At 51.3% G+C, this 24,302-nt stretch overlaps 1 protein-coding gene across 2 annotated transcripts in view; it reads left to right on the top strand.

Moving 5' to 3' along the window:
- Positions 1-24,302, top strand: part of Gabbr2 (gamma-aminobutyric acid type B receptor subunit 2) — a 341,159-nt gene that overhangs the window by 259,411 nt on the left and 57,446 nt on the right. For both annotated transcript variants that reach the window (XM_087551353.1, NM_031802.2), the window contains 5 exon segments: positions 1,381-1,461; positions 5,054-5,204; positions 7,341-7,473; positions 16,825-16,932; positions 23,511-23,633. In XM_087551353.1, coding sequence (XP_087407479.1) covers positions 1,381-1,461; positions 5,054-5,204; positions 7,341-7,473; positions 16,825-16,932; positions 23,511-23,633 — 596 coding nt within the window.

Genomic DNA, 24,302 nt, shown 5'->3' with positions numbered 1-24,302 from the left:
TTGCAAGGCCTGCTGTGCCTGGGGGCTCTACTCTGTGCTCCCATACACCCAGCTCCCTGCCCCTTCTGTGTGCTTCCACCTCTGCTCACACCCGCATCTGCCAGACACCAAATCCACAGCCCTGACTCAAGAGACTGCTTGTACGAGTCTTTCAGGGGCATGGGAGATCTCTGCCCAGCTCCATGGTCACATTGTCCCTTTACCTGGATGCTATGATGCTTCGACGGTGGCATCTGGCTTCTCTTCCCCAGCTCCTCTGCTCTCTGCCTATTGCTGGAAGTCGATGCTCCCCAATGCTGTATGTGGTACCTTTGTCTTGTTGGGCTTTCCCTAGAGTCTCACATCTGTCTGCCAGGATGAGACTGTTCCCAGCTTCCAGTAAGATAGCCCTATCTTACTGTTGCCCTGGGCTCCAGACCCAAAAATGTCTTCATCTAGGTGATCTACCAGCAACCCAGCCTCAAGACATCTCTCCAATATATGACCCCACCCTGCACTCCAAACTCATAAAACAGCACCTTAAGGTCCTTATCCATGCCGGAATCCTGGGTGGCTATCTCATCCCCACACCCCTCCTATTCACTCCATTTATCACCCAGTGCCCTGTGTTACCTGGGAATAGGACACCTTCTTTTTCCTGCCACCTTCCTAAGCCAGTCATCGCTACCTTTACCCTTGACAATGGCAAAGATGGTGAACTAAAGCCAAGAAATAGTGAGGAGGAGGAAGGCCTACAGAATTCGCCAGTGAGGTGGGAGAACACAGGCATGCAGAGAAACAAAAGCAATGGGTACGGCTCGATATGACACAACAGAGTTCTGTGGCTTCCGGGTCACCCCTGTTCTACCTCAGGATGCATTGTCAGGATGGTCTTGTCCAGTAAGAAGGAGGAGAGGATCCCAGCTACCTTCGGCTGACAGAGTCACACTTACAGTGCTTTGGGGTCCTCCTTCACCGGGGACCCCAAGAGAGTGTGGGTGCAGCCCAAGAGAAGTAGAGTAAAGTTCAGGGGAGCTGGGGGTTGGCACCAAGGGAGTAGGCTCCTGCCTTGTCCTAGGATAGACAAAGAAAGAGTCCATGCTGCCCTGAGGTAAAGCCAACCAAGCAAGGGTAAGTCAGACGGGAGACATCTACTCAGTGAGCAGGAAGGAGGAATGATCAGGCAGGGTTTATTTTGGAGAAAATGGGGTTCCCCTGCTTGGGGTGTTCATCACTGGATGGACACCCTGCTGAGGTTCTGACTCACGCCAGCTACAAACTTTGTGATCCTAGCTGGAGTAGGTGTTAGAGGGAGGTAAATCTAAGAGAGCAGAGCCAGGGCCTGTGAGAGCCAAGCCCGGGAGCCCCGGCTGACCAGCTACTGTCTCCTGTTCTCCACAGACAGCAGAGAGGTGAAGGTCGGCGAATACAACGCGGTGGCTGACACACTGGAGATCATCAATGACACCATAAGGTTCCAGGGTAAGGCTTGAGGGCTTCCGGAAGGGCACTCCACATGGGAGATGCTCAGAGTCTTTGTCTCTGTGGGGTCAAGAGGGTATCCTTAATGCATTTACTCCCTCACGGAATACAGATGCCACTCACTCTGCGGGGTCCAAGTACTGGGGTGAACCTGTGGAGTTTGAGAGCTAATAACTCCCTTCTGTTTACCTCCGGCCTTTTGTCTTTCGTTTCTGCCTCTCGAATGACCACCTTTACTTCACACTGATGCCCTCTCTGGGTCTAATTTCACTCTAAATTCCTGGTGTCAGCCAGGGTTGGAGGCTGGATGACATTTGATGAAAAACATCAAGTGAATGCCTGGGTAGACGGATACATAGATGTGTGGGTGAGCGGATGAGTGGAGGAGCGTGTGGGCTGCTGGATAAGTGAATGGGTGGATGGATAAATGAATAGGTTGGTTAGCAGCTGCTGGGTATATGAGTAGACGGACAGGCCAGATGAGAGCCTGGGAGTGAGTTGTGTAGATGGGAAGATAGACGACTGTATATGGATAAATGGATGGACATGTGAATACATAAGTAACTGGACACATAGCTGGATGCATGGACACATGTAATATGCATGTGTGGCTAGACAGTCAGATGCATGCATGAAGATATGGATGAGCAGTTGGTGGGAAAATAATTGAATGAATGCACACAAGCATGGATGAATGCATGGATAGGTAGATTGGGCGGACAGCCTAGCCTCTGGAGAACAATGGAGGAACTGGAAGTCTGTGGCCCCCGGACAATTTGACTTAGATCATATTGGGTCATCAGGAGTTTTCCTGTGCAAGGCAGAGCTCTTCTATGGACTTGGTCCCACTGGCTCTGTAGACCTCAGCTCCTAGAGCCTTGTAGAGATTCATTTAACATCCACGTGTGTCTCCTGTGTGTGGCCTCTACGGTCAGCCAGCCTCCCCACCCACCTGTGGGAGTCAGCACCAAGCGTGCGGTGACATGTTACAGTCCACGCACCCGCTGAAAATGGGCAGGTGTTTAAGAAAACAGCTCAGAAATGGAGTCGCCTCAAAGCCACACAGCCAGTGACAAACTCAGCCCGCTCCAAACTCCAGAGTCCTGATGTTCATGCAGTGCCCGCCTGCTCCTGTACTTGGGTGCTAGGGGCAGAGGGCTTTTAGAATAAGGATTCTGGGTAGTGAGCTCTTGATAGCATGCTGGCCCGGCACTGGAGAAAATAATGGAGGGAAAGAGTCAAGCATAAAATAAAAAAAGACACGTCCTAATAGCAAATCAAGTTTTGTCGTAGTGCCTGTGTCCAGAGAAGAGCCTGGCTCTGTGCTGTGGCCCCAGGATCTCCATGAAAGGGCCTTCTCTGCAGTTCTCTATTGCCTCTCACAAATCAGCCCGGCCAAACTGCTTCTGCTCCTTCAATGTTGGAACACCTTAGTGCTTGCCCTGTGCTGTGCCCCAGACAGCCGTCCTCCTCATCTTTCTGGGGACAGGCAACCATTCTTCTCATCGTCCAACCCCACTCCAGGGAGCATCTCATGACTCCAGCTCTGGAACTATTCTCTGCTGCCTGCCAGGTACACAGGCTAGCATATACCTGAGGCTAGCCTGCCCCTTAGGCTGCATCCCTAAGGATCGTTTGCACAGAGTCAGGCAGATCTGGGACCCAGTCCTGCCAGCAGGCCACACTTACTAGCTCGAGAAGCCACAAAACCCCTGGAAGACTGTTCAGCCCACCACCTATAAGGTGATGGATGGGTCAGGTGAGGAGGGTCTAATATTTATAACTTATTGATAGTGTGTAGATGAGCTAAGTGCCCATACGTTAAAGCCCGTGTCTTTCATTTCTCTCTCGACTCCACATCACCCTGCAGACAGCACTCAGAAATTGGGGTTGCCTCACATTGCTCTGTTCTTTGCCTGAGGCTGTATCAAGCTCCCCACCCCTGAGGGCAGAGAGTATATCTTCCTCATTACGCATCCTGGATGTTGAGCACTGAGCATCCGGCCTGACTGAGGGAAGGGGATTAGCAATGGTGGCTGGATGAGGGAAGCATGAATGAAAATAAAACTCAGCGCTGCTCCTAGCACATCTGTTCAGCATGTCCATGGTGCATCCGTGATTCACCCGTGATTCTAGCTGAGGTGGGCTTGGTGGGGCTGCCGTTCGGCAGAGAAGCAAGATAGAGTAAGGAGGCTGTGTGAGAGGAGCTGGTGTTGAAGGAGATGGTAGTGGAGCTAAACGATAGGCCCAGACTCAGTAGTAATCGTGTCATCGTTGACCCAAACCTCGGGGTCCTGAGAAGAGCCTGTTCCCAGCCAGGAAGCCTCGGGAATGCCCTTGGGTTGGGGGGCATGAGGAGGGCGTTTGTGGATATGAAGCTCCAGCTTCCGCAAGTGGAAAACCTGTCCCTCCATCTCTGTCTGCCTAGGGCCTCTCTTCTTGTGAATCACCCTTCCCCCTTCTCTCTCTCCTCAGGGTTTTCCCTTAACACTCTGGAAGCTCCCTGGATCCTTTAGGCTCACCACTGACTGTTTTCTGAACACATTTGAACTTGCAAGCACCGGGTTCCAGGCCAGGTGAACGGGCTTGCTCTCCACTCGGCTGCCTGCCCATTCCCCGGCTTGTCTCTTGAAAATGGAGGCATAACTGAGGTCACCCCAATTGAGCCCCAACAGAGCTCTGGTCTTGGCCACTCCCCTGCATCTAGCCAATTCTCCTTCAACCCACTGAAGAGAAGGGACTTGACAGCTCCTAATTCCACAGCAGACATGTGACCTGAGATCGCACACACGTAAGAGAAGAGAATTTTCAGGAAGACAGGGTCGGGGGAGCTCCCGCCTCCCTCATTCCAGACTATCCTGTACAAACTGGCCACCATGCAGGACAATACATTTGCTCTGAGCCTCTCAGTCCCCACCCCTTGAGTTCCTGGTGCCCTTGAAGAATGAACCAGGCAGCCTGGCAGGCACAGAGAGAAACGGAACCCCACAGCTTCAGCCTGGCCCTGGCTCTGTGTGAAGGGGAGATAGCTTCCACCTCCCACGGTTACCCAGTCTTAGGAAACAGAAAACCAAAGAGCTTTTGTGATAATGACCTTGAGGCTGAGAATCTGCAGCCAGAGCACATATCTGTCACCCTAGAATTGACAGGCGGGGTGTCTGCCCTGGTGAGCAAGATCGTTTATCATGCTCAGGTAGGAACAGAGTCCTTGAGGCCCATGCCAAGTTCTTCGCTGCAACCCCACCCAGTAGCACCCAGCGGTACCTCAGCTTTCCCAGCCATGGTTACCTTTGGGGATAAATGGTGACGGTTTTTCAACAGCGTAATTAGACCAAATCAAATTCTAGTCTTCTAATGGCTGTTAAATGCATCACAGATCCCTTATTGATTCTATTTAGAGAAAGAAATAAGTCCTGGCTCAGGCTCCTGCTGAGCAGACTGGCCAGACACTAGATCCTCTCACCCAGTAGGTGGATGAGCCTGACGAAAGGTACATGTGTTGTATTTGGCCGGATATACACAGCACACAGAGGCAAAATGTCCTTGGAGAATAACAGCACTAGGGTGTAATGGCTCCTTCTTGACCTTGCAGGGTCCGAGCCACCCAAGGACAAGACCATCATTCTGGAGCAGCTTCGGAAGATCTCGCTTCCACTGTATAGCATCCTGTCCGCTCTCACCATCCTCGGCATGATCATGGCCAGCGCCTTCCTCTTCTTCAACATCAAGAACCGGAACCAAAAGTAAGCAGCCCTGCCCTATGCTGGGGGAAAGCATTTTGGGTGGACCAGCCCCTTGCATCACCAATGGGGTCACCACATGGCAGGTTCTTCAAAAGCACCTGTGAATAGTTTTGAGTGGGTTCCTGAAGTGTATGCTGCTCTGTTGCTAAAATACTGTAGGGACACACACACACACACACACACACACACACGCGCGCACACACACGGTGGGGGCAGCTGGACTGGTAAGCCCAAGGCCATAGACCTTAGAGCTCTGGACATGCTCAGCACCTTCAGTTAGTCCAAGAGCAACGACACAAAAGACCCCAGAGCCCCCAGCTTCTCAGACCCACTTCTAACACCTTCAGTCCTGGCTGGTGGAAAGGAAGTGGTCCTTTCTAGTGAGGTCCAGTGGCAGAGGCCCCCATTGGAACAACCCACATCCATTCAGGAAGGCCCTCCCTCACACCTCATTCGACTCTCTCCATGACTCCCAGTGTCACCAGGGATTTGTGTCCATCAGTGACATAGCCCAACCCCTTGGTTCTGTCTCAGCTTTCTAAGTATCCTCAGCTCTCCTTAGGAAGTCCCCACTCTGAGGTACTGTGCTCAGCCACCACTTTTTGATCTTGGCCAGGCAGCCATGTTGGCTGGTTTCCATAGGAAATCACTGCACCCAGCTTTTGTCTTGTCATGGGAGAGACTGGGCCAAAGCTGTAAAGGTGTGTGTTGGAGGAGCCTCACATGGGACATGGGGCCCTTGCCATTGTCCCTGAGGCCGCACTGCCTTACCCACAGACTGGTAGGGATGAGGAGGGCAGTTCCAGGCGATGGGTTTTTCTCTGCTTTTGCCTCTCTTTCTGCTTGCCAAGGAGGAGCTGGGAGCCTTTGAGCTCCCGGGTTGGTTTGTTTATTTAAGTAATTGTTTAGGTCAAACCTATTTCCCGAAGAATAAATGCAGTTCACCTGGTGTCTCTTCCTAGCCACCTGCAATTTGCACAGCTACAGGAACCAGTCCCAAGCGAGGGCTGCACCCGGTAGCATTTGTTTCAAGGCTCAGGCATACAGTAGCTTCCCAGTGCTGTCCAGCCCTCCTGCCTGTCTAAGGAGATCCTGTCAGAGCCACAAACTGCCTCACTAGATTAATTCTTTAACTTCCCCCTTGTGGCCTCCTGGAGAAATTACCAGAATGATTTATTTGGATGGCTCAGCCATTGAAAAAAATCTGCAAAAAAATGTGGGAACTCGATCTCCCTCCCATTTCTCTTCCTACCCACGATTTTGCAAACCACCTTCTCCAGGAAGCTCTCCAATCCTAAGCTTGAATCATTCGGAGAACTGCAGAATACAAGTAAAATGTTTGGGGAGCAATTGGCTATTGCTACAGTCTGTAAAAGAAACCGTTCGAAGCCGATTGTGCCTGGGGAGCCAGGTACCCTGAGCCAGCTAAAAATTCTAGCCTCTCGGGGTTTAGCTCAGCAAGCTAGAACTTGGTTTGCTGGGCACTTGGAGGCCACAGCGGGATTCCTGGAAGAAGTGAGAGATGCACGTTTGGCAGTGACAGACATACCTCCATTTCTCTGCTTGTCTGATGATAGAGAAACAGAAGATAGCATGGGGCCCAGTTGCCCAACTCCTGGGGTAAGGGTTGTGACTGGGAGAGGTGTCACTACCCCTGTCCCCTGTGCATGTGGAACAGTGGGGAGATTTTCTGAGTGCTCCAAGCGAGGGTGGGCGGGGCTCACTTACCACCTGGTGAGCAGTCTCTGAACAACCCTGGAGACTCCCAGCAGGGCTCTGTGATGTGCCCAAGTCAGGCAGGGGAGCCTGGTATGGGAACCGCCCTCCTCGATACACTCAGTCCACTTAGACTTGAGTTCCTGATCCTAACCCAAAATCCTGTAAGCCGAAAATTCCAATAGATGAAGCTGTTGAGGATGTTGTGGCAAGTGTCTCCTCCCTGAAGGACTGATAGGTAGGTTTGAGGAAAGAGGTGGGACAATATGTAGCTGTTGGGGTTCTCTTCAGAAGCAGTGGGCATTGGCCTGGAGGTGGACCTGCTCAGGGCCCTGTTTCCCTCACTCCTGAACGTTTGGCAGCTGCGCTTACCCAGCATGTTGGGAAGACGCTGTGTAACCTGGAGCCTCTTTCCACCAGGCTGATTAAGATGTCAAGCCCCTACATGAACAACCTCATCATCCTGGGAGGAATGCTGTCCTATGCATCCATCTTCCTCTTTGGCCTCGATGGGTCCTTCGTCTCAGAAAAGACCTTTGAAACACTCTGCACGGTAAGCCCCCACGTATGTGCTTGTCATGTGTGATGTAAAGATCTCTCGGTGATCTTGTCATCATACACAGCTGTGTAGAAACACACCGGGATGAGAGAGAAACAATTAGATCAACTGTGCAGCCCAGACAGTAGTGCCAGTGTGTCCATCTGCAGTGAGCATGGACGGCATGGCTGGACCACTGAGGTGACTCCATGACAGACAGGCCACTGCTGGATGAAGACCAAAACTAGAAAGCTCTGGGGGAGGGAGGTGCAGGATAGCAGACAGGCAGGCACAACACTGACTTTCCATCAGGAACAAAAGCATCAGTACACAGAGTCACTGGGGCATGTGAGATGACACATCCTTGACCTGCTGGCTTTGGTGGGGACCTGGAGTTGGAGAAAGGCTGCTGTCTTATTTCCTCTGACAGGGATGTCTCAAACCAATTTTTTCATTACTGTTCAATCCAGAAATCTGTTATGAAGTATTTTTCCCTGAAATCATCCCTCCTGTCAATGTGTGTGTGTGTGTGTGTGTGTGTGTGTGTGTGTGTGTGCACTGATGCATTGGTTTGTGCATATAAAGGGTAAGAAGTATACTCGTGTGTGCAGATGTGTGGGTGGATGGGTATGCACATGTGAATATGTGTGTGATTGAATAGGTATATGCATGTGCAGATGAACACTTATTTGTGCATGTGTGTGTTCATGTACGTGTGCACGCATATGAAACTGACTGTATACATGTGAGAGGGGCATATGAAGGTGTACAGGTATGTGTGTGCAGGTGTGTATGTGCAGGTGTGTGTACAAGTGTGTATTTGCAAGTGTGTATGTGAAGGTGTGTATGTGTAGGTGTGCATTGGTGCCTATAGAGGCCAAAGGTCAAATTTGAGTGTTGTTCCTCAGGAGCCAGCCTTTGAGACAGGGTCTATCACTAGGACTCGAGGCTTGCCAGCTAGGCTCAACTAGTTAGCCAGCAAGTCCCAGATACCCTCCTGTCTCCACCTCCCCAGTGCTGGGCTCACAGGTGTGTCTACCATGCTCAGATTTTTATGAGTTGTCACAAAGCAAGCAACAACAAAAGGACTGGGTGAAGCACTGGGTTCTTTACAGCCCTCCATTCTCCTCCCCCCTCCTCCCTGTCCCGCCACCCCAGGGCACCAGCTGTGTCCCTCAAACAGCTGGAGGGGAGGTCAGTACATCAGTTTTGGTGACTGGTGGATGGGCAGTCCTTCCTTGTTGCTGCTTCCTTGGAGTGTGAGAGCAAGGCAGGCCCTCTACAAAGCCACCTTTCCAGGCCCTTCTACTGCTCCAAAACTTCAGGTTACCCACTAACCAGCCATGGGGAATGAAGGGTACCCGAGAGAAGATCCTAAAATATGTGCACACACACACACACACACACACACACACACACACACACACGCACGCACGCACACCATGCATCAAGCTTTTTCGGATCACAAGTATTCCGAGGGCTGTGAGGTAGCCCCAGATGGCAGTGCCCCATTCTCCCATCCCTGAATGAACAGTGTCTTGCCCTTCCTGGACATCATCTTAGTGTATGCTGAGCTCATCCGGTGGCAGGGGAAGCTGGGTCCTGTGCTGCCCTGAGGCGCCTCATTAAGTACCTGGGAAAGAGCAAAAGCACCCTCAACTTGAGCTCCAAAGGGCTTGCAGCCTCTTTAAGACCCATGATGACAACATTAATGACCCTGGTACTGGGACCCTCCTGGGGACCTCTAGGATGCACATTGGTCCAACCCCTCGCTGGCATCCCACGGGGACAGAGACCTGCGTCCCTCCCCGAAATGTACTGCAGACTTGTACCCCTGGATCTACAGCTGCCCCAGTCTCTCCTGGGGCTCTGCTGGCTCCTTGGCTCTGCTACCCAGATGTCTCCAGTGGGGCAGTTGAGGCTTGGGTGCAGAGGGACTTTGAGAGCTGTGCTGCAGGAGAGCCTCTTCTCAGAGGTGGGCCCTCCATGTACGTCAGCCTAGCACCCCACCCTCCAGGGCACTTCCAGCTGGGGTTCTCTGGAATTTGACCTGAATTCTCCAAGTGCTAATGACAGGCCAGGGAGCTAGGGAGCAAGGAAAAGGCTGTCCCCACACTGGGGCTTTTTCCTTAATGAAGCCTGACATTCTATTCCGGGAGTCGCGCTCATTTGTGTGAGAGGAAGGTCGTCCTGGGAAGCCCGGGGAGGCGGCATGAATAAATCATGACGTGCTTTACAAATCGACCTGAGCCTGAGCCCGGGGCTGGAGAGATGGCAGTTCTCTTGCCCAGAATTCCTTTATCAGTAGTGGGAACCGTGTGGAGGGAGCCCACATGTGACTGCAGGAGAAGCAGCCTCCTCTGGATTGAATCAGTTCAGCCTGAATGTATGACTGGGGTCACTTCCAGAATAATTCCTCTGTTGCTCAATAAGAGGGACTGGATGCTCTGGACAGCAGAACCCAAATACCAGGGGAGGGTAGGAAGGTTTGTGCCACCTGCTATTATAAGAAGCCTCCTTCCTGAGTCCACTGATGTCAATAGATGGGCTCTGTTCTATCTCTGGACTTGCCGGCTGCCCACAGTAGCATCCCCCCACTCACACCCCCGCCCCGACATGCTGAGCAAGCAGGGAGCAGGAAGTAGGATACAGAAAGAAGAAACAGAGCCCAAAGCTTGAAACTCAGCCTCATTTTTGTCCTCTGTAAAATGGGCATAACAGCCCTATCTCACAGGGTAGGGAGAGATGTGAATTAAATGAGATAGTGGAATGACAAAGTGGTAGAGACAAGGAAAACATCACAGCATGTCACTTTTGTTACCAAACCTGGGGTCACAGTCTACACCCAGAAAAGTCAAGTTCAGCCATCTGCCCTCAAGAACCTAGTTTTAAAACAGCCAAATAGTAAAAAGCAGGAGAAGGAGGTTTAGTCAATGTGGCCACATTAGAAAGAGGGACATTAAGATCCAGTAACAGGTGTGAGCTTGTGAGCCTGTCGTCACCAGGGTCCTGAGGGAGGATTAATCTAGGGACTGGGGTGATGGGACAACTGCTAAGAGAGAGGCTGCTCTTGCAGAGCTCCCAGGTTTGATTCGCAATTCCCACACTGGTGGCTTACACCCACCTGTTCTCCAGCTCCAGAAGACCCAGTGGCCTTTGCAGGCCTCCGTGGGCACCTGCACACTCGTGGCACACACGCACACATACACGCACACGTATATGCACATGCACACACACACACACACACACACACACACACACACACACAAAATAAGCCTTTCCTTAAAAGGCTAAATGCAGGCCAAGCCGTGGTGCCTCATGTCCTTAATCCCAGCACTTGGGAGGCAGAGGCAGATGAATCTCTGTGAGTTGGAGGCCAGTCTGGTCTACAGAGTGAATTCCAGGACAGCCAGGGCTACACAGAGAAACCTTGTCTCAAGCAACCAAGAGGGCCAAGAGTGTGGCACATCTGAGCGGTCCTAATTGAGGTGCAGCCCATCCCGCCACTGACCCACCACAGCCTCATCCTCAGAGGAAGTCTTTCTTAGGACTCTGTCCAGAAGACTAGTTCTCTGAGGACTTTTCCTTCTCCCAGCATGAGTTCCTGGGAAATTCTCATTTCCTGGGGCCAATTGTTTCAATAGTTTCATAGTCAGAATGATGGACATGGCTATCTCTTTAGAATATCCCCATTTCTACCATGCTGGTTGCAACCTGGTCTCCAGGTCAGCCACACCCTCCAAGCCAGGAGATGAGGTGGGCACCCAAGACGGCCTCCATCATGAACAGCTTACTGGTTTACGATGTCACTCTGTTCTGTCTCCCCACACATAGCCCTCCGCTATCTGCTTAGAAAGGCCATTAGAGTCCACGCAGGGGCACACATGGACTTGCATGTACACACGCCACACCGCCGTTGTTACTGCTGGGGAAGCAACCGCACTCAGCCCCATCCCCCACCCTCGATCCTTTCTGGAACCTTCCCAGTCTTCAGTGCCAGCTTCAGCAAGTCCTGCAAGCAGCTCCAGCTCCGTGGTAGTGCCGTCTCCCTGGACACTGTCAGAAGTAGAGTCACCATAGCAACACGGCCCCTGTGGGCACAGAGCCGCTGGGAAGGATGCTGGGTGTGGGCAAAGCCCTGGTGCTGGGGGAAGGGAATAGGGACTCACAGATGACAAGTCCACCTGGCTCAGGGACTCTAACCCCCCCCCCCCCCCCCGGCAGCTAGAACAGGAGCCGGACAGGTGACAAGAGAAACTACGCTGACAGTCCCGTGAAGTCTGGGCAGGAACCTCAGCCAGGGCACGGGAAACCAGGGAGCACTCCACAGAGAGAGATGCACAGAGAGGACCCAGGGGCTTGGTGGACAACAAGGCCCACAGAGCCTGCCATGCTCCTGACTCAGCAGCACTGCTGGGGGCGGGGGAGGGGGGAGAGCCAGCCAGGAGCTCTGTGAAGCACCCCCACAAGTCCAGTCCACCCCAGAATTCAACACCATCCACATCTCCTTACCCAGGTTTAGCCTTTCCTTCCAACCCTGAGGAAGGCCACCAAAAGGTGGTAACCTTCTCCCTCCCCTGGGGGCAAGACAGAGCCTGCCCAGCAATGCTAAGCTAGGGTAAGGCTTCAAACGCCAGATTACAAGGATGCCTGCCATGAGTCGTCTTCTCCTTTAAAACAAAAACAAAAACAGAACAAACAAAAAACCCTAAGCATATCTTTTTGATTTAGTACATTGATTTATTACAAGAAGGGAGCATGCGTATGTGCAAAGCACGCATGTGGGGATCAGAAGACATTGCAGGGACCCACTCTTTCCTACCATGTGGGTTTCAGGGTCCAAGCTCAGCTGTCAGGCTTTCAGAGACACCGAGCTGTCAACTGGCTTTTACCAGGACAAACAGGTCAACAGGCCAACCGAATTCTGTCTGCCGGTCAAGTATCCCAGCCAAACATTTGCCCATTTGGATTGTTTAAAAAAAAAAAATCAAGATGCCACAAAATTTACCCCTTCTGGAGTATACTTAAGTGACTTTATTCATTTTTAACATGTCCCTAGAGAGAGGCCTTTGGCAGGTGTCTGCATCCAAACCCCCACAACATGGCTTCCGAGCTGTGTGACTTTGCCTTAGCTACTAACACCTCTGAACCTTACAGTTCATTCACTCTTCTGTAAAAGTGGAGCTATCCTAGGACTCGAAGGGTTAAATGAGACTGTGTATTAAAGCTCCAAGTCCCTAGAATGAATGAATGAATGAATGAGTGGATCACTTATGAACGAATGATGGACTGTTAGGATAATGGTGGTCACTTCTAGAAGGATAGCAAGGAGGCAGAGTGAGCAGCTGAAGAGCTGGGAACCCGGGTGGGTGCTGGTAGTTTTGGTGCAGGTGTTTCCATGGTAACTGTGACCTGCCATGGCCTTGCTCTGCTAGAACTGGAGACAAACCAAGCTGTTGTGAGCCTCTGCCACCTGCAGTGTGGAGGGCCTCCGGGCAGTAAGAGCAATGAGGCAGGGAGGCAGAGACCCGCATGTGGATGCTTTGGGCAGGAGTCCCCAGTTGCTGGACTCCTATTAAAAGCCAAGGCAGCCAGGGGCTGCTCAGTGGGTGCTCAGAAGAGCCAGGCTTAGCATGCAGCTCCCTGCCTGAGATAGGAGAAGCCTTATTCACTGCCTCGCTTAAAGCAACGCACGCACACGGACACGTACATACCATGACCCTCATCCCCCAACCATCAGCTGCAGCGGAGTAGAGCTCCAGAGTGAGATATGTTCACATGTGTCCCCTCCCTCAGAGCTCCACAAGCAGAGCGGCCCTGTCCCAGGATGCAGGGCGAAGTTCTGCGAGAGATTTTAGCTTCCATCCCTGCTTACAGGGAACTGTGTGCTCATCGTGGGAAGCGGCTGGACAAAGATGGGGCAGGGGAGCCTCCTTGTGACCCTACAAGAAACGCAGGGTTTTTCTAACTCTAACTAAAAAGGTAGAAGTTACCCCCATAGGCCCCCCACTTGGCCTCCTTGTAAATTCAAGTCCTAGTAGAAGTTAGTGAGATAGTTTTGTTTGAAGGGCCAGAAGTGGGGTTCACTTGCTTGCTTGTCTTTTCCTTCAGGGTTTCCCTTCCTGCTGAGGACTGTCACTGTGTGGGTCGTGCCTGGAGATGAAACAGGAGGGTGAGGGCAGGAAGGGGTGGAGGTAGTTCTCAGGTCTCTAACTTGAGTGACAGGCAGCAAGACTCCTGCATCTGAGGAGCCATAAGCTTGGGAAGAGCCATGGGCTCAGCCTAGCTGTGGAACTGAGGGGTTTACGGGGCATCTGCTTGTCACCAAGGCTTCCCATGAAAGCACATGCAGCTTTAGAGCCCAGAGGAAGACAGTCTAAGAATCAAGCTGTCACCCAGGGACAGCCTTAAGTGGGCAGAGGAAGGGGTCAGCCTGGCAGTTCCTGTCTCACAGAATCTGGCAGAGCCAAGAAATGGGCCTCCCCTCTGGCAGAGTTACTAAGGAATGGATGGTCCAGGGTGAGCCAGCTTGTGGAGGCTTGGCTAGGGCCATGACATCCAGCAGTGACAGCTCCAGCCTCAGTGACTTGCTGGGATTCCCAGGGCTGGACATCCAGTCATATTCATGATTCTGATCAATTACAACACTCGTCAAGGTATAAAAGTTCATGAAGGGACATCCAGGGAAGGCCTGGTATGAACATCCAAAGCCTTCTCCAGGGACATAGGACAACCAGAGAACCAGGAAAGCCTATGGGGGCACCCAGGGCCAAGCCACATAAGCATTAGGTCTGCAACGCACCCACATTCTAGACAGAGCACAGCTGCCTGGAATCATGTATGTAGCACAAATCACACTTTTTCCGCACAGATCGCTTAGGCCTGATGAGACCCTACAACAGGAAGCGAAAGGCAAGGGACCTTCCCAGTTCACAGACGCCGGCCAGGGAGGGCCAGCCTCTCCAGAGAGCTAGCATCTGTGAAGCATTCTGCCCAGGCGCCTGTAGCCTTCTTTGTTTTCAGTTAGTTCACCGCAACACATTTCAGCTTCCAGACGCCAGATTAAATTTCTCTCATTGAGTTTTAACTCACTTAATTTATGTTATTGAACCTTAATGAAATTGGCTCTCTCAAAAGAGACAAGCGGCCTGGTAATGACGGCTGTAAAGAGAACGTGGGTCAAGGGACCATGAATAAGCCAGGCACGGGGCCATGACATGTGGCCTCCAAATAAGACCACAGAACAGGGCAAAAAGAACGGCACTATTTCATTTTCCCATCCTTTGTAAAAATGCCCGTGTGTGTTTACAGCTGAAAGTCACTTTCTAATAGTGTGTGATCCAAAACTCCAGGAGCTGGCCTCCTGGTGGACATAGTCTCTTTAAAGCATATAGAGGCCGTGAGGGCTCACCTTGCCATGGTAATTACCTGACAAAAGAGACACGTGAGGAAGAAACAGTCTATTTAGGCTCACAGTTTGAGGGTGCAAACCTCATCAGAAAACTTCTCAGACAAGCCTATGTGTGTTCCCATGGAGAGTGTAATTCCCATCACGTTGACAATTAAGATGACCCATTGCAGTGCGTAAGGTACACTTTTATCTCTGTGGTGAAGTAGCTGGACAAACAGCTTAAGAGATGGAAAATGCCTTTGGACCGACAGTCCCTGGGGCTTCAGTTCATCATGGTAATTAATGAGTGTGTGGCCCAACAGAGTGGCTCACCTGTGTGGTGTGCAGGAAGCAGAGACAGAGAATCAGGGACCAGGTCTAACCTTCAAAGACCAGCCCCTGGGAACCCACTTGCTCCATCAAGCCCCTACGTCCTAAGGTGTCCACAGCACCAGCATCTGGGGACACAGCATCCAACATTCAAGCCTGGGGTGGGGGAATGCAAATCCAGAGTGTTACAGAGACCCACGGCAGATTGTGAGCTGGCCGGTGGGTGTAGATGAAGCCGCTTTGAGTAAAGCAGACTCTGGAGAAGAGACAGATGCTGCCGGGAAGAGGCCACTGGGGCTCAGGACACTGAACTGGAGTAATGGGCTGTCAGTGGGCAGTGAAGGATATATGTAAGCGCTGTGGGCCTCAGTTTCCTCGTAAAGTGATTTCCTCATTCAACAGCTCCCAAGTTGTCCTGTGACAATGACGGTACTTTGTATAATCCACACTGTCTCTGGCCTAGTGGTCCATGCTGAGTGAACAGACAGGTGAATCAAGCAGTGTCTGGCTGAGTGATGGCTCTGTGAGGTCCCTGTGACTGTGACAGAGAACGGTGGATGCTCCAAGTCATGGGAGAAGCTCGGGTCCCAGTCCCCAGGGATCAGCTCTGCCTCCCTCTATGTTCTCCACTTTTCTTAGCATCCTTGGATTATAAAATGAGTACTACACCATAATGTGGGTGAGAGTGTGGCCATCTCCTCCCCTCCACTAAAAAAAAAAACCCACTGTCATTCATTGCCCGTCTGATTTTTGAGTAAATGGAAGAAAATAGAAGGCAGCATTCCCTGTGCTGTGTCACCTCTCACGTGCCACATGTGTCTCTCAACAAGGGCTAGCCTGCTGCTGCCTTCCCTGGCTTAGGGGTTGACCATGCCACTTTCTCAGCTTGTTTCTGTCCTCACAATCAGACCCGGACACCTGTGAGCCACAGTGCTGGAAAGATGGGGACAAGCACAATGCATTACTTGGGGTCGGGGTGATAGGAGCTGTACTTGGAGACCAAGGCTCCCATGTGTTGGAGGTACCCAGGCCAGACAGTGAAGAGAGTAATCACTGTCATTACAATACATAAAGCAGGCATCCTGGAGACCCCAGGGTAGCTATCAGATGGCGGTCATCCTGTCTCAATCGCCAGGAACCCAGGGCTCCTTTAGACTGGCTGTTCCTACCAGTCAGCAGCCAGGGCTGGTAAACCAAGGTACACCTGAGGTGTGGGGAGCAGGTAAGAGCCAGGCCGGACCTCAGTCCTGAGCAGGGCCCCAAAGTCAGTCAAAGCATGAGATTAGCACCCACACAAGGGACAGGAAGGGAATGGAATGGGAGGGACCAGAAGGGAGGGTGTCTGTTTCCCACCTTCCTAAAGACCGCCCAACAGTGCAGAAATGTCTGTGTCTTGCTGGGTGGGCAGCCTGCTTTGAGCTGTGGGGTCTGTTGGAGGCAGAATTTGAAACTTATTGTCCTCTGCACCTAGTGCCCGGGACCCAGTGAATGAGTGACAAGTAGCACTAGCTGTCTCTGAGATCAGAATCTGACTCCAAAAAATACACACGGCAGAGCGTCTGTCCCCAGCACCTAGCTTCCACTTGCCTGCCGGATGGCCAGTCACCTGGGAGACGTTAACTCCCCTGTGTTGTCCTGCCTTCTAGGTCCGGACCTGGATTCTCACCGTGGGCTACACAACTGCCTTTGGGGCCATGTTTGCAAAGACCTGGAGGGTCCATGCCATCTTCAAAAATGTGAAGATGAAGAAGAAGGTAATTAGAGACCCGGCTTCGGGTCATCTTATTCACTCGGCTTTTCCCGAATATAACAGGCATTGCGCACCTACTGTGTGCTAGGGTACTGAGCAACTTGGCGACTCAACCCTTTACAGCCCACAGAGATGGAGCTGTTTAGGGGCATGTAAGCTGTTCTGGGGCACAGGATGCTCGGGGATGGCTTCCTGTAAGAAGTACCACCTAGGCCAGGACCTGGGGATGAGTGGGAGTTACCAGGCAAAAAGGGCGGGGACTGCGTACCTATCTCAAAGGTAGAGCGTGTGCGGAACCTGACCGTGGCAGAAGGAAGTGGGTGGTCTAGAAACTGAAAGGCTCGCACGGCCAAGATTAGGGGTCCACATAATTGGGATGCAGGCAGAGGCTGGGGGGGGGGGACCCAGAGTGACATTAGGAAATCCAAACTGTGACTGAGGGATAACAGGGACCTCTTTGAAAGAGGGGACGGCAGCAGGGCTGAGACCCAGCTTAATGAAGGGGCTTTCAAAGAGTGCATTAGAGGGCAGAGACTCTGCGGTGAGGGCGTTTGTCCCACATTGTGGGTAGACATGATGCTGACCAAGCCTGGGTATGGCATCTGACCATGGAGGCATTTCCATACTGGCCCTTTAAGTCCTGCCGCCGTTTTGTATTGCGCTTGGCGGCAGGCAGAGTTAAATAGACATGATCTCCTAGGTTGCCACTCCCTCTCCTGCCTGGGACCTTAATCCTCAGAGCCCCATCTCCATTCAGGGCTGTTTTCCAGGCTGCAGTCCCCATCCTAACTGCCATGACTGGGTCCAGCTCCTCCTACTCCATCCCAGACACCAGGTTACCTCAGACAAGTGCAGACTGCTCTCAGAGAGAGGGACACAGCACGGCCACCCCTCCCTGTGCTTCTCCATCCCTCTGCCCCACAGTATATTTGACAGTCCCCTCTATGAGATGGAAGTGGCCTAACTGCCCTAGTCCTTTCTGGTTCCAGCTATGGGTTCTAGTGCAGTGGGAGATTCTGACCACTAAGAAGTCATCCATCCCAGTTTGCTGGAGACCAAAGGTCTGAGGCCATGGCTGAGCATCAGTAGTCTCCAGACCTTCCCCCATTGATACGGCTGTCCCTCAGTTTCCTCTGGGCACCAGGTTCAGAATCACACACACACACACAGACACAGACACAGACACACACACACACACACACACACACTCACACACACACACAGACACACACACACTCACACACACACACACACACACTCACACACACTACCCAAAGCAACCAAGCCTCTTCAATGACCCAACCCATCCTCTCATACACCTTAAAACATCTCTAGACTGTTTACAATACATAATGCAATGCAAATGCCATTAAATAGCCGCTTACACTGTATTGTTATAAGTCATCATGAGAGAAGATGGTTTGTGTGTTCTCAGTACAGATGCAGGCACCACGGGCCTGCTGACTGCTGACCTGCTTTGGTTGGTGGAATCTGTAAATTTATCAGCACAAACGAAGAACCACTGTGCTGATTTACAGCCAGAGCAAAAGCCCTGTCTTGGGGCTGTCCAGCCTGAGCTATGCTTGCCCAAAAGGCTCAGCAATGCAGGCTCCTGGGCCTAGCACAGCCCTAAGGAAGCAGAGTGCTGGCATAGGTCCCAGGCTGCCATGCTTACACCAGCCCTGCCTAGAGCCGAGGGATGCTTGCCCTGGCCCTCCTTTTCTCTAGCTCTGCTTCGAGCTGATCTACCACTAATGCAACACGATTCTGGTTTGGAAGAACCACAGCTTTCATTCTATGTGCTACTCTGTGGGTTGGCCACATTGTCACCCACAGCCAAGAGCTGGCCACCATGATCAACCAAGAACATACCAACTGACAGCAGCCCACAAAACACGTCAGGGAAAAGCTCAGAGTTAGGGGTGCACATCCCTGAGGGGTGAGGATGGGGTGTCATCTCCAGGGACCACAAGCTCAGGTCACGCCTGATGGTACTGCTGAGAGCCAGGGCCCGAGACAGGATGTGCTCCACTGAGAATGAAAATCGAGCAGCCTGTGGTGGATGAAGACGGCTCAGCCCGAAGGAGGGGCTTCTTTGACCTTTTTTTTTTCATTTTCTGTTACTTTTTTTTCCCCTACTTTTTAAAAAATGGTGTTGATGTCAGAAACAATGGCTGAAACACGGGGCCCTTGGGAGGACGGGATTAGATAAAGGAGGAGCAGGCAGTAATTGTGTCCTCAGAGACCTGGAGGACAACTTTGGGAAAAGCAGTGGGGAATGTGACATCAACGGTGTCAAGAGTCACAGACAGGAAAGGGACGAGCTTCCTGGACAGGAAAGATAGTTTTTCTTTCCCGTGAGGAAGAGACCGATGACATCAGGGGCTCCAGTCAGCAAATTAGCAAGATTAACAACCTGTCCACTTGAAAGCAGCTAAAAATGATCAACTCCACGAATGTCGCCACAATTCCAAAAGCCCGTAAAACTCAGGGTGTGGTGGCTCCTGCCTGTAATCCTAACAAGCGGGGTGCTGAGGCAGGGGCGTTGCCATGTGACTATAAAGCCACATATTGAGTCCAAGTGTAACCTAGGCTAAAGAGTGAGACATTGTCTCAAAAACAAGCAGACCAAAAGAGCTAATTCAACTAGACAGACCTTGCTCCTGTAAAAACCCAACCTGTGAGGGAAAGGAAAAAAAACCACTCACGGAAGCCAATGCTGCCTGCCTTCCCTGTGGTCTGGCTCCCCCTGCCTGTTTGACCCACCACTGGGAGGAGTGTTTCCCCTCTCTACCTGACCGTCTGCCTGCCCCAGGAGTCACAAACCCAGAGCAACCCCGCTGAGAATGTCATACCAGTGCTCTGTCATCCTTAACTCTTTCCACAACAGAGCCAGGGCCCTGTGCTTGTCCCCAGACGCATGCATGGACCTTTGCTTGGTGTTTTAACCCTCGCCATCATTCACCTCCAAAACGCAAGCCAAAACCCCGCACCCATTCACCACCAGCCCCCATTGCTTTCTGTAGCCAGGGACCACCTTATACTGCGCCTCTCTCTGAGTCTGACACCGGGCAATCTCACATAAATTGAATCACACAGTTCGTCTTGTATAATTGGCTCGTTTTATTAGGCTTCTGTTGCGTTTGGATTCTGTTTTGAAGAACCCTTAATTTTTCTTCTAGCGACACTAGATTTTCATAAACATAAAAATGCAATCCTGATTCTTTTCCATTATAGTCTTCCTATGCCCACCTTTCTCTCTGAGCTCCCCTGCCCCACCCCTCCAGGGTGGTGGGCCCTCCCCAAACATGCATACAGGGACCTCATACTTTCTGTCACCTCACAGGACAGAGGCTTATCTAAAAGAGCATCGACACACAATAACTTCATGTTTTTATAGCATGTTACTATTTTTCTAAAGGCCAATGGGAAAGTCTTACATCGACTTACAATGTATCACCGCCTTCCTTTTGCCTCTCACTGAGCAAACTGAAGTGTGGAGAGAGCAGTCACTCAGGGAAAGGATCCTCTGCTCTGGGGCAGATGTTTTCTGAGGATGAAGAGATCTTAGCTCTGTCTCCAACAAAATAACAGGAACATCAAAGCATCTAAGGTCACTCTGCAGACCTCACCTGTTTCTCGAGAGAGAGCAGGGCCAGCAAGGGCTTTGAACAGCTGTCTGGACAGTTCAGCTGTGAGAGACAGCAGGGTAGAAGCGCGGTGTGAGGAAACCCAGGGTCCCCTCCATACTGTTCTTCCTGGAAGGGGGCACTTTGGAGTAAAGAGCCAACCCTACTAGATCAGTCAGGACCACTCAAAACTCTAAGTCAAGGCTGCTGTGGCACATAGGTGCCAGCTTCTGAGTGGCTGGGTTTGTAGAATCTCAAGTTCAAGACCATTCTGAGCTACAGAACAAGACTTTATCTCAAAAAATTTAAATTTGAAGGGTTTTTTCTTTGTATTGTTTTGTTAAACCAGTGGTCAGCCAAGTTTCTTTTGTAAAGAACCAGGTGGTAAATGCTTCGATGTTGTGGGCCCTGCAGTCTTATTTGTAGGGACTCTTCTCTGCTTGATAAATGAAATCAGCCGGGAACAGATGTACACTCGGATAGGTGTGATTAAATTCTGTAAAACATTTACTCACAGAAACAAGTGGTAAGCGAACTGCAGGGTTTTCTAGCTCCTGCACAGGACAGCAGTGAGAAGTGACATTTCAATTTTTTTTTTCTGGGGCTGGGGACCGAACCCAGGACCTTGCGCTTCCTAGGTAAGCGCTCTACCACTGAGCCAAATCCCCAACCCTGAGAAATGACATTTCAAAAGAGAGCTGGCTTCTGCCTCTACCGGGCAGCAGTCACTGTGAACCAGACTCCACACATCTATCGTGACCTGCAAGCTTATTACCCCATGTCATAGATGAGGAAAGCAGTTCAGAGGGACAGGGGACACATCCAAGATCACAAATAGTTAGTCCGTGTCAGACTTAGACATGATTCCAGAGCCAAATGCTTGGTCATGGCTGGTGCCCTGATGTCATTCAGAAAGAATGTGGCGCTGTGAGTCACTATGTAAGACAAGGCAGCAGGTGATGTCATGAGTGTTGGCAGAAGCCAGAGAGTTGGGGCAGCTTCTGAGAGAAATCTAAAGAAGAAGGAAGAGAGAAGTCAGGTAGGTGAGCACTGAGAGGTCTTCTGGGGGCTCAGCATGTAGCCAGAATGGATTCGTTTGTTTGTTTATTATGAGCTGTCTTCAGACACACCAGAAGAGGGCATCGAATCCCATTAGGGATGGTTGTGAGCCACCATGTGGTGGCTGGGAATTGAACTCAGGACCTCTGGAAGAGCAGCCAGTGCTCTTAACTGCTTGAGCTATCTCTCCAGTCCCTCTGAATCATTTTAAGTCACTTTTCTTTGACACTTTGTGATGTCTGCTCAATCTCTCACTAGTAGTCCTCCCTACTCTAATGAGTGCTCCCCCATGGTGGAATTCTCTGTTCACTGCTGCATTCCCTGTGCCTAAGACAGAGACTGGCTACATGTTAGCATTCAAAAAGAAATTATAAATGTTCTCTTCTTGTATTCTCATGACCTTCCCATCGTGGACTGGTAGAGCCAATAGAACCGAGCTGTAATATCATACTTTGCCCCCTAGGTGTCACTGTCCTAAACACAAACACCATCACCAACGCTCAAACCCTGCATAAGGGTAGCCAGGTTCCATTCCTTGATCCCACACTGGATGCTTTCCAAACTTCATCTCGCTTGACTCTAATACCAACTATGTCACTTGGGGGATCCATGGACCCCCTTTATCAAGGAGGAAACTGAAGCTAAGTTAAGCCTTTGGCAACACCTCAGGTTAGAAGAAGGTCTTTGTTCATTCCGTTATGCCCCCCTCAGAGAATGAAACATGAGCCTCCTCCCCCACTCTCTGTCCCTCTGGCTGTCACTACACAAGCAGCAAAAGAGGGAGCCATCATCCATACAGGACCCACTGTCCAGTGCCTTCCCCAACTTCTTCCCTGAGCCTTTGGAGGAAAGGGTTTGCTCTACTGCACAAATCAGAGGGGTCTTTGGTCTTCTAGGGTCAGCTGAGCTCACACAAGGCATGCCAGAGGCATGGAATCCTGGGAATCTGCTTGGGCTCACACCAGTAGGAAAGTCGGGAGCACTCTGGAAGGCAAATGCCCCGCATGTATGCACCCCTACTTCCAGCACGGAGAGCAAGATGCCCTTCTTACCTGTCCTGAGCACCAGGCTCAGTGGTAGGGAGTTGCATGGCTCCCCAAGAGGCAAAGGTTAATAATGTTCGCACAAAACCTCAGTTGTCACCAGATGCTTCTCAAAAGCTCGATTTTGGGAGTGGGGGCCTAGTTTCCATACCCAGGAGAAGCCGTTCTTATGGATTTGATCAGCAGCGTATGCTGTTCCTTTGTTGGTTGGTTTGTATTGAGCAGTGAAGCCCCCTGAGTTACTCTTTCTTCCTCTAAAAATGGCCTTACTCTTTAGCAGGCAGGGCTGGCGATGTTCCGTGAGCTTCTATCTCAGATTTGTTTATTTTTCCATCAGGCTTTTCCAGGTGGATTTCATTGTGTTAGCTTTCATTTATGTGGTGGCTGGGGGTGGGGTAACTCAACTACAGTAAGTAAGATACAGGTGAGGCTTGTCGCTGCCAAGGTTTGTCCCCAGGCCCCTCCCTGTTAGCAGATGTAAGTGGAGCGCAGGCAGGAGGATCAGAAGTTCAGTCTCACTCCTGGCCACATAGGGAGGTGGAAGCCAGCTTAGGACATAGGAGAGCATGCCTGGAGGAGAAGGAAGGGAGAACGGAGGGAGCACGGGAGAAAGGAAGGAGGAGAAGGGGGAGGGTAGTCATCAGACAGCAAAGATTGATGTTTCACACCGAAGACCTGGAAGGTGAAGACCACCACTGAGCGGAGACTAAACGTGGTGGCATTTCAACAAGTGCAAGTGTGCTTAGGTGCTGGCCGGACCATGCTCAGAGAAGCCAAGTAAAGAAGTGAGCGGGCTCCCCCTGCCTGACCGATCTCTCATGTCTGCCCCCCTTTGCTCTTTCCCTCTGCAGATCATCAAAGACCAGAAGCTGCTTGTGATTGTGGGGGGCATGCTGCTCATCGACCTGTGCATCCTGATCTGTTGGCAGGCTGTGGACCCCCTGCGGAGGACAGTGGAGAGGTACAGCATGGAGGTGAGAGGCCAAGGCAGGGGGAGGCGGGCGGCACCACAGGGACATCCGGACATCTTCGTGGTGGCGGCTGACTCTGCACCAGTCGTTTCCTCCTTAACCCCACGTCTTTCCATTGGAGGTATTGGTTATTTCAGGAAGGGCAACTAGAAGGTGCCATGGAATGACTTAATGTCATATTAATAAATGCAGGTTGAGGGAGAAGGTTGGACTCCTGGAAGGAGTATATTGTCATAACCAGGGACGCACCCATGTGCCTGCTCCTCTGAGTGAGAAATTACACCACCACTCGTCCTACCTTTGAAGCAGGGAACACACACTAGGAGGGCATACTTACTATACAACATTCAAGGCAATGAGCAATGGATTCCCTTCCACACATTCCGTCCCGGGCACTTGTTGTTAAGATAAAGAACCTTGCAGAAAAGTCCTGCAACATAGACATTGTTATCCAGGCGCGCTGGTCCAAGTTTGTAATCTCAACACAACAGAAGTGAAGGCAGGGGCATCCAAGGTCAAGACCAACTCGGGCTATATATGGAGACGCTGTATCATTCTGTGTGCGTGTAGATTTTAACTGTCTTGTACAAATCCTTGCACTGGACTTTGTGGGGTACCCCAATTTTAGGGAGCCTGAATCCCCTGGTATCTTCTGCGCTCTTTCTCTCTCTC

The sequence above is a fragment of the Rattus norvegicus genome, chromosome 5, assembly GCF_021556685.1.
Source record: "Rattus norvegicus strain SHRSP/BbbUtx chromosome 5, alternate assembly SHRSP_T2T, whole genome shotgun sequence".
NCBI classification, from domain to species: domain Eukaryota; kingdom Metazoa; phylum Chordata; class Mammalia; order Rodentia; family Muridae; genus Rattus; species Rattus norvegicus.
The sequence above is the reverse complement of the archived record's forward strand: the minus strand, read 5'-3'. Positions and strand labels throughout refer to the sequence as shown.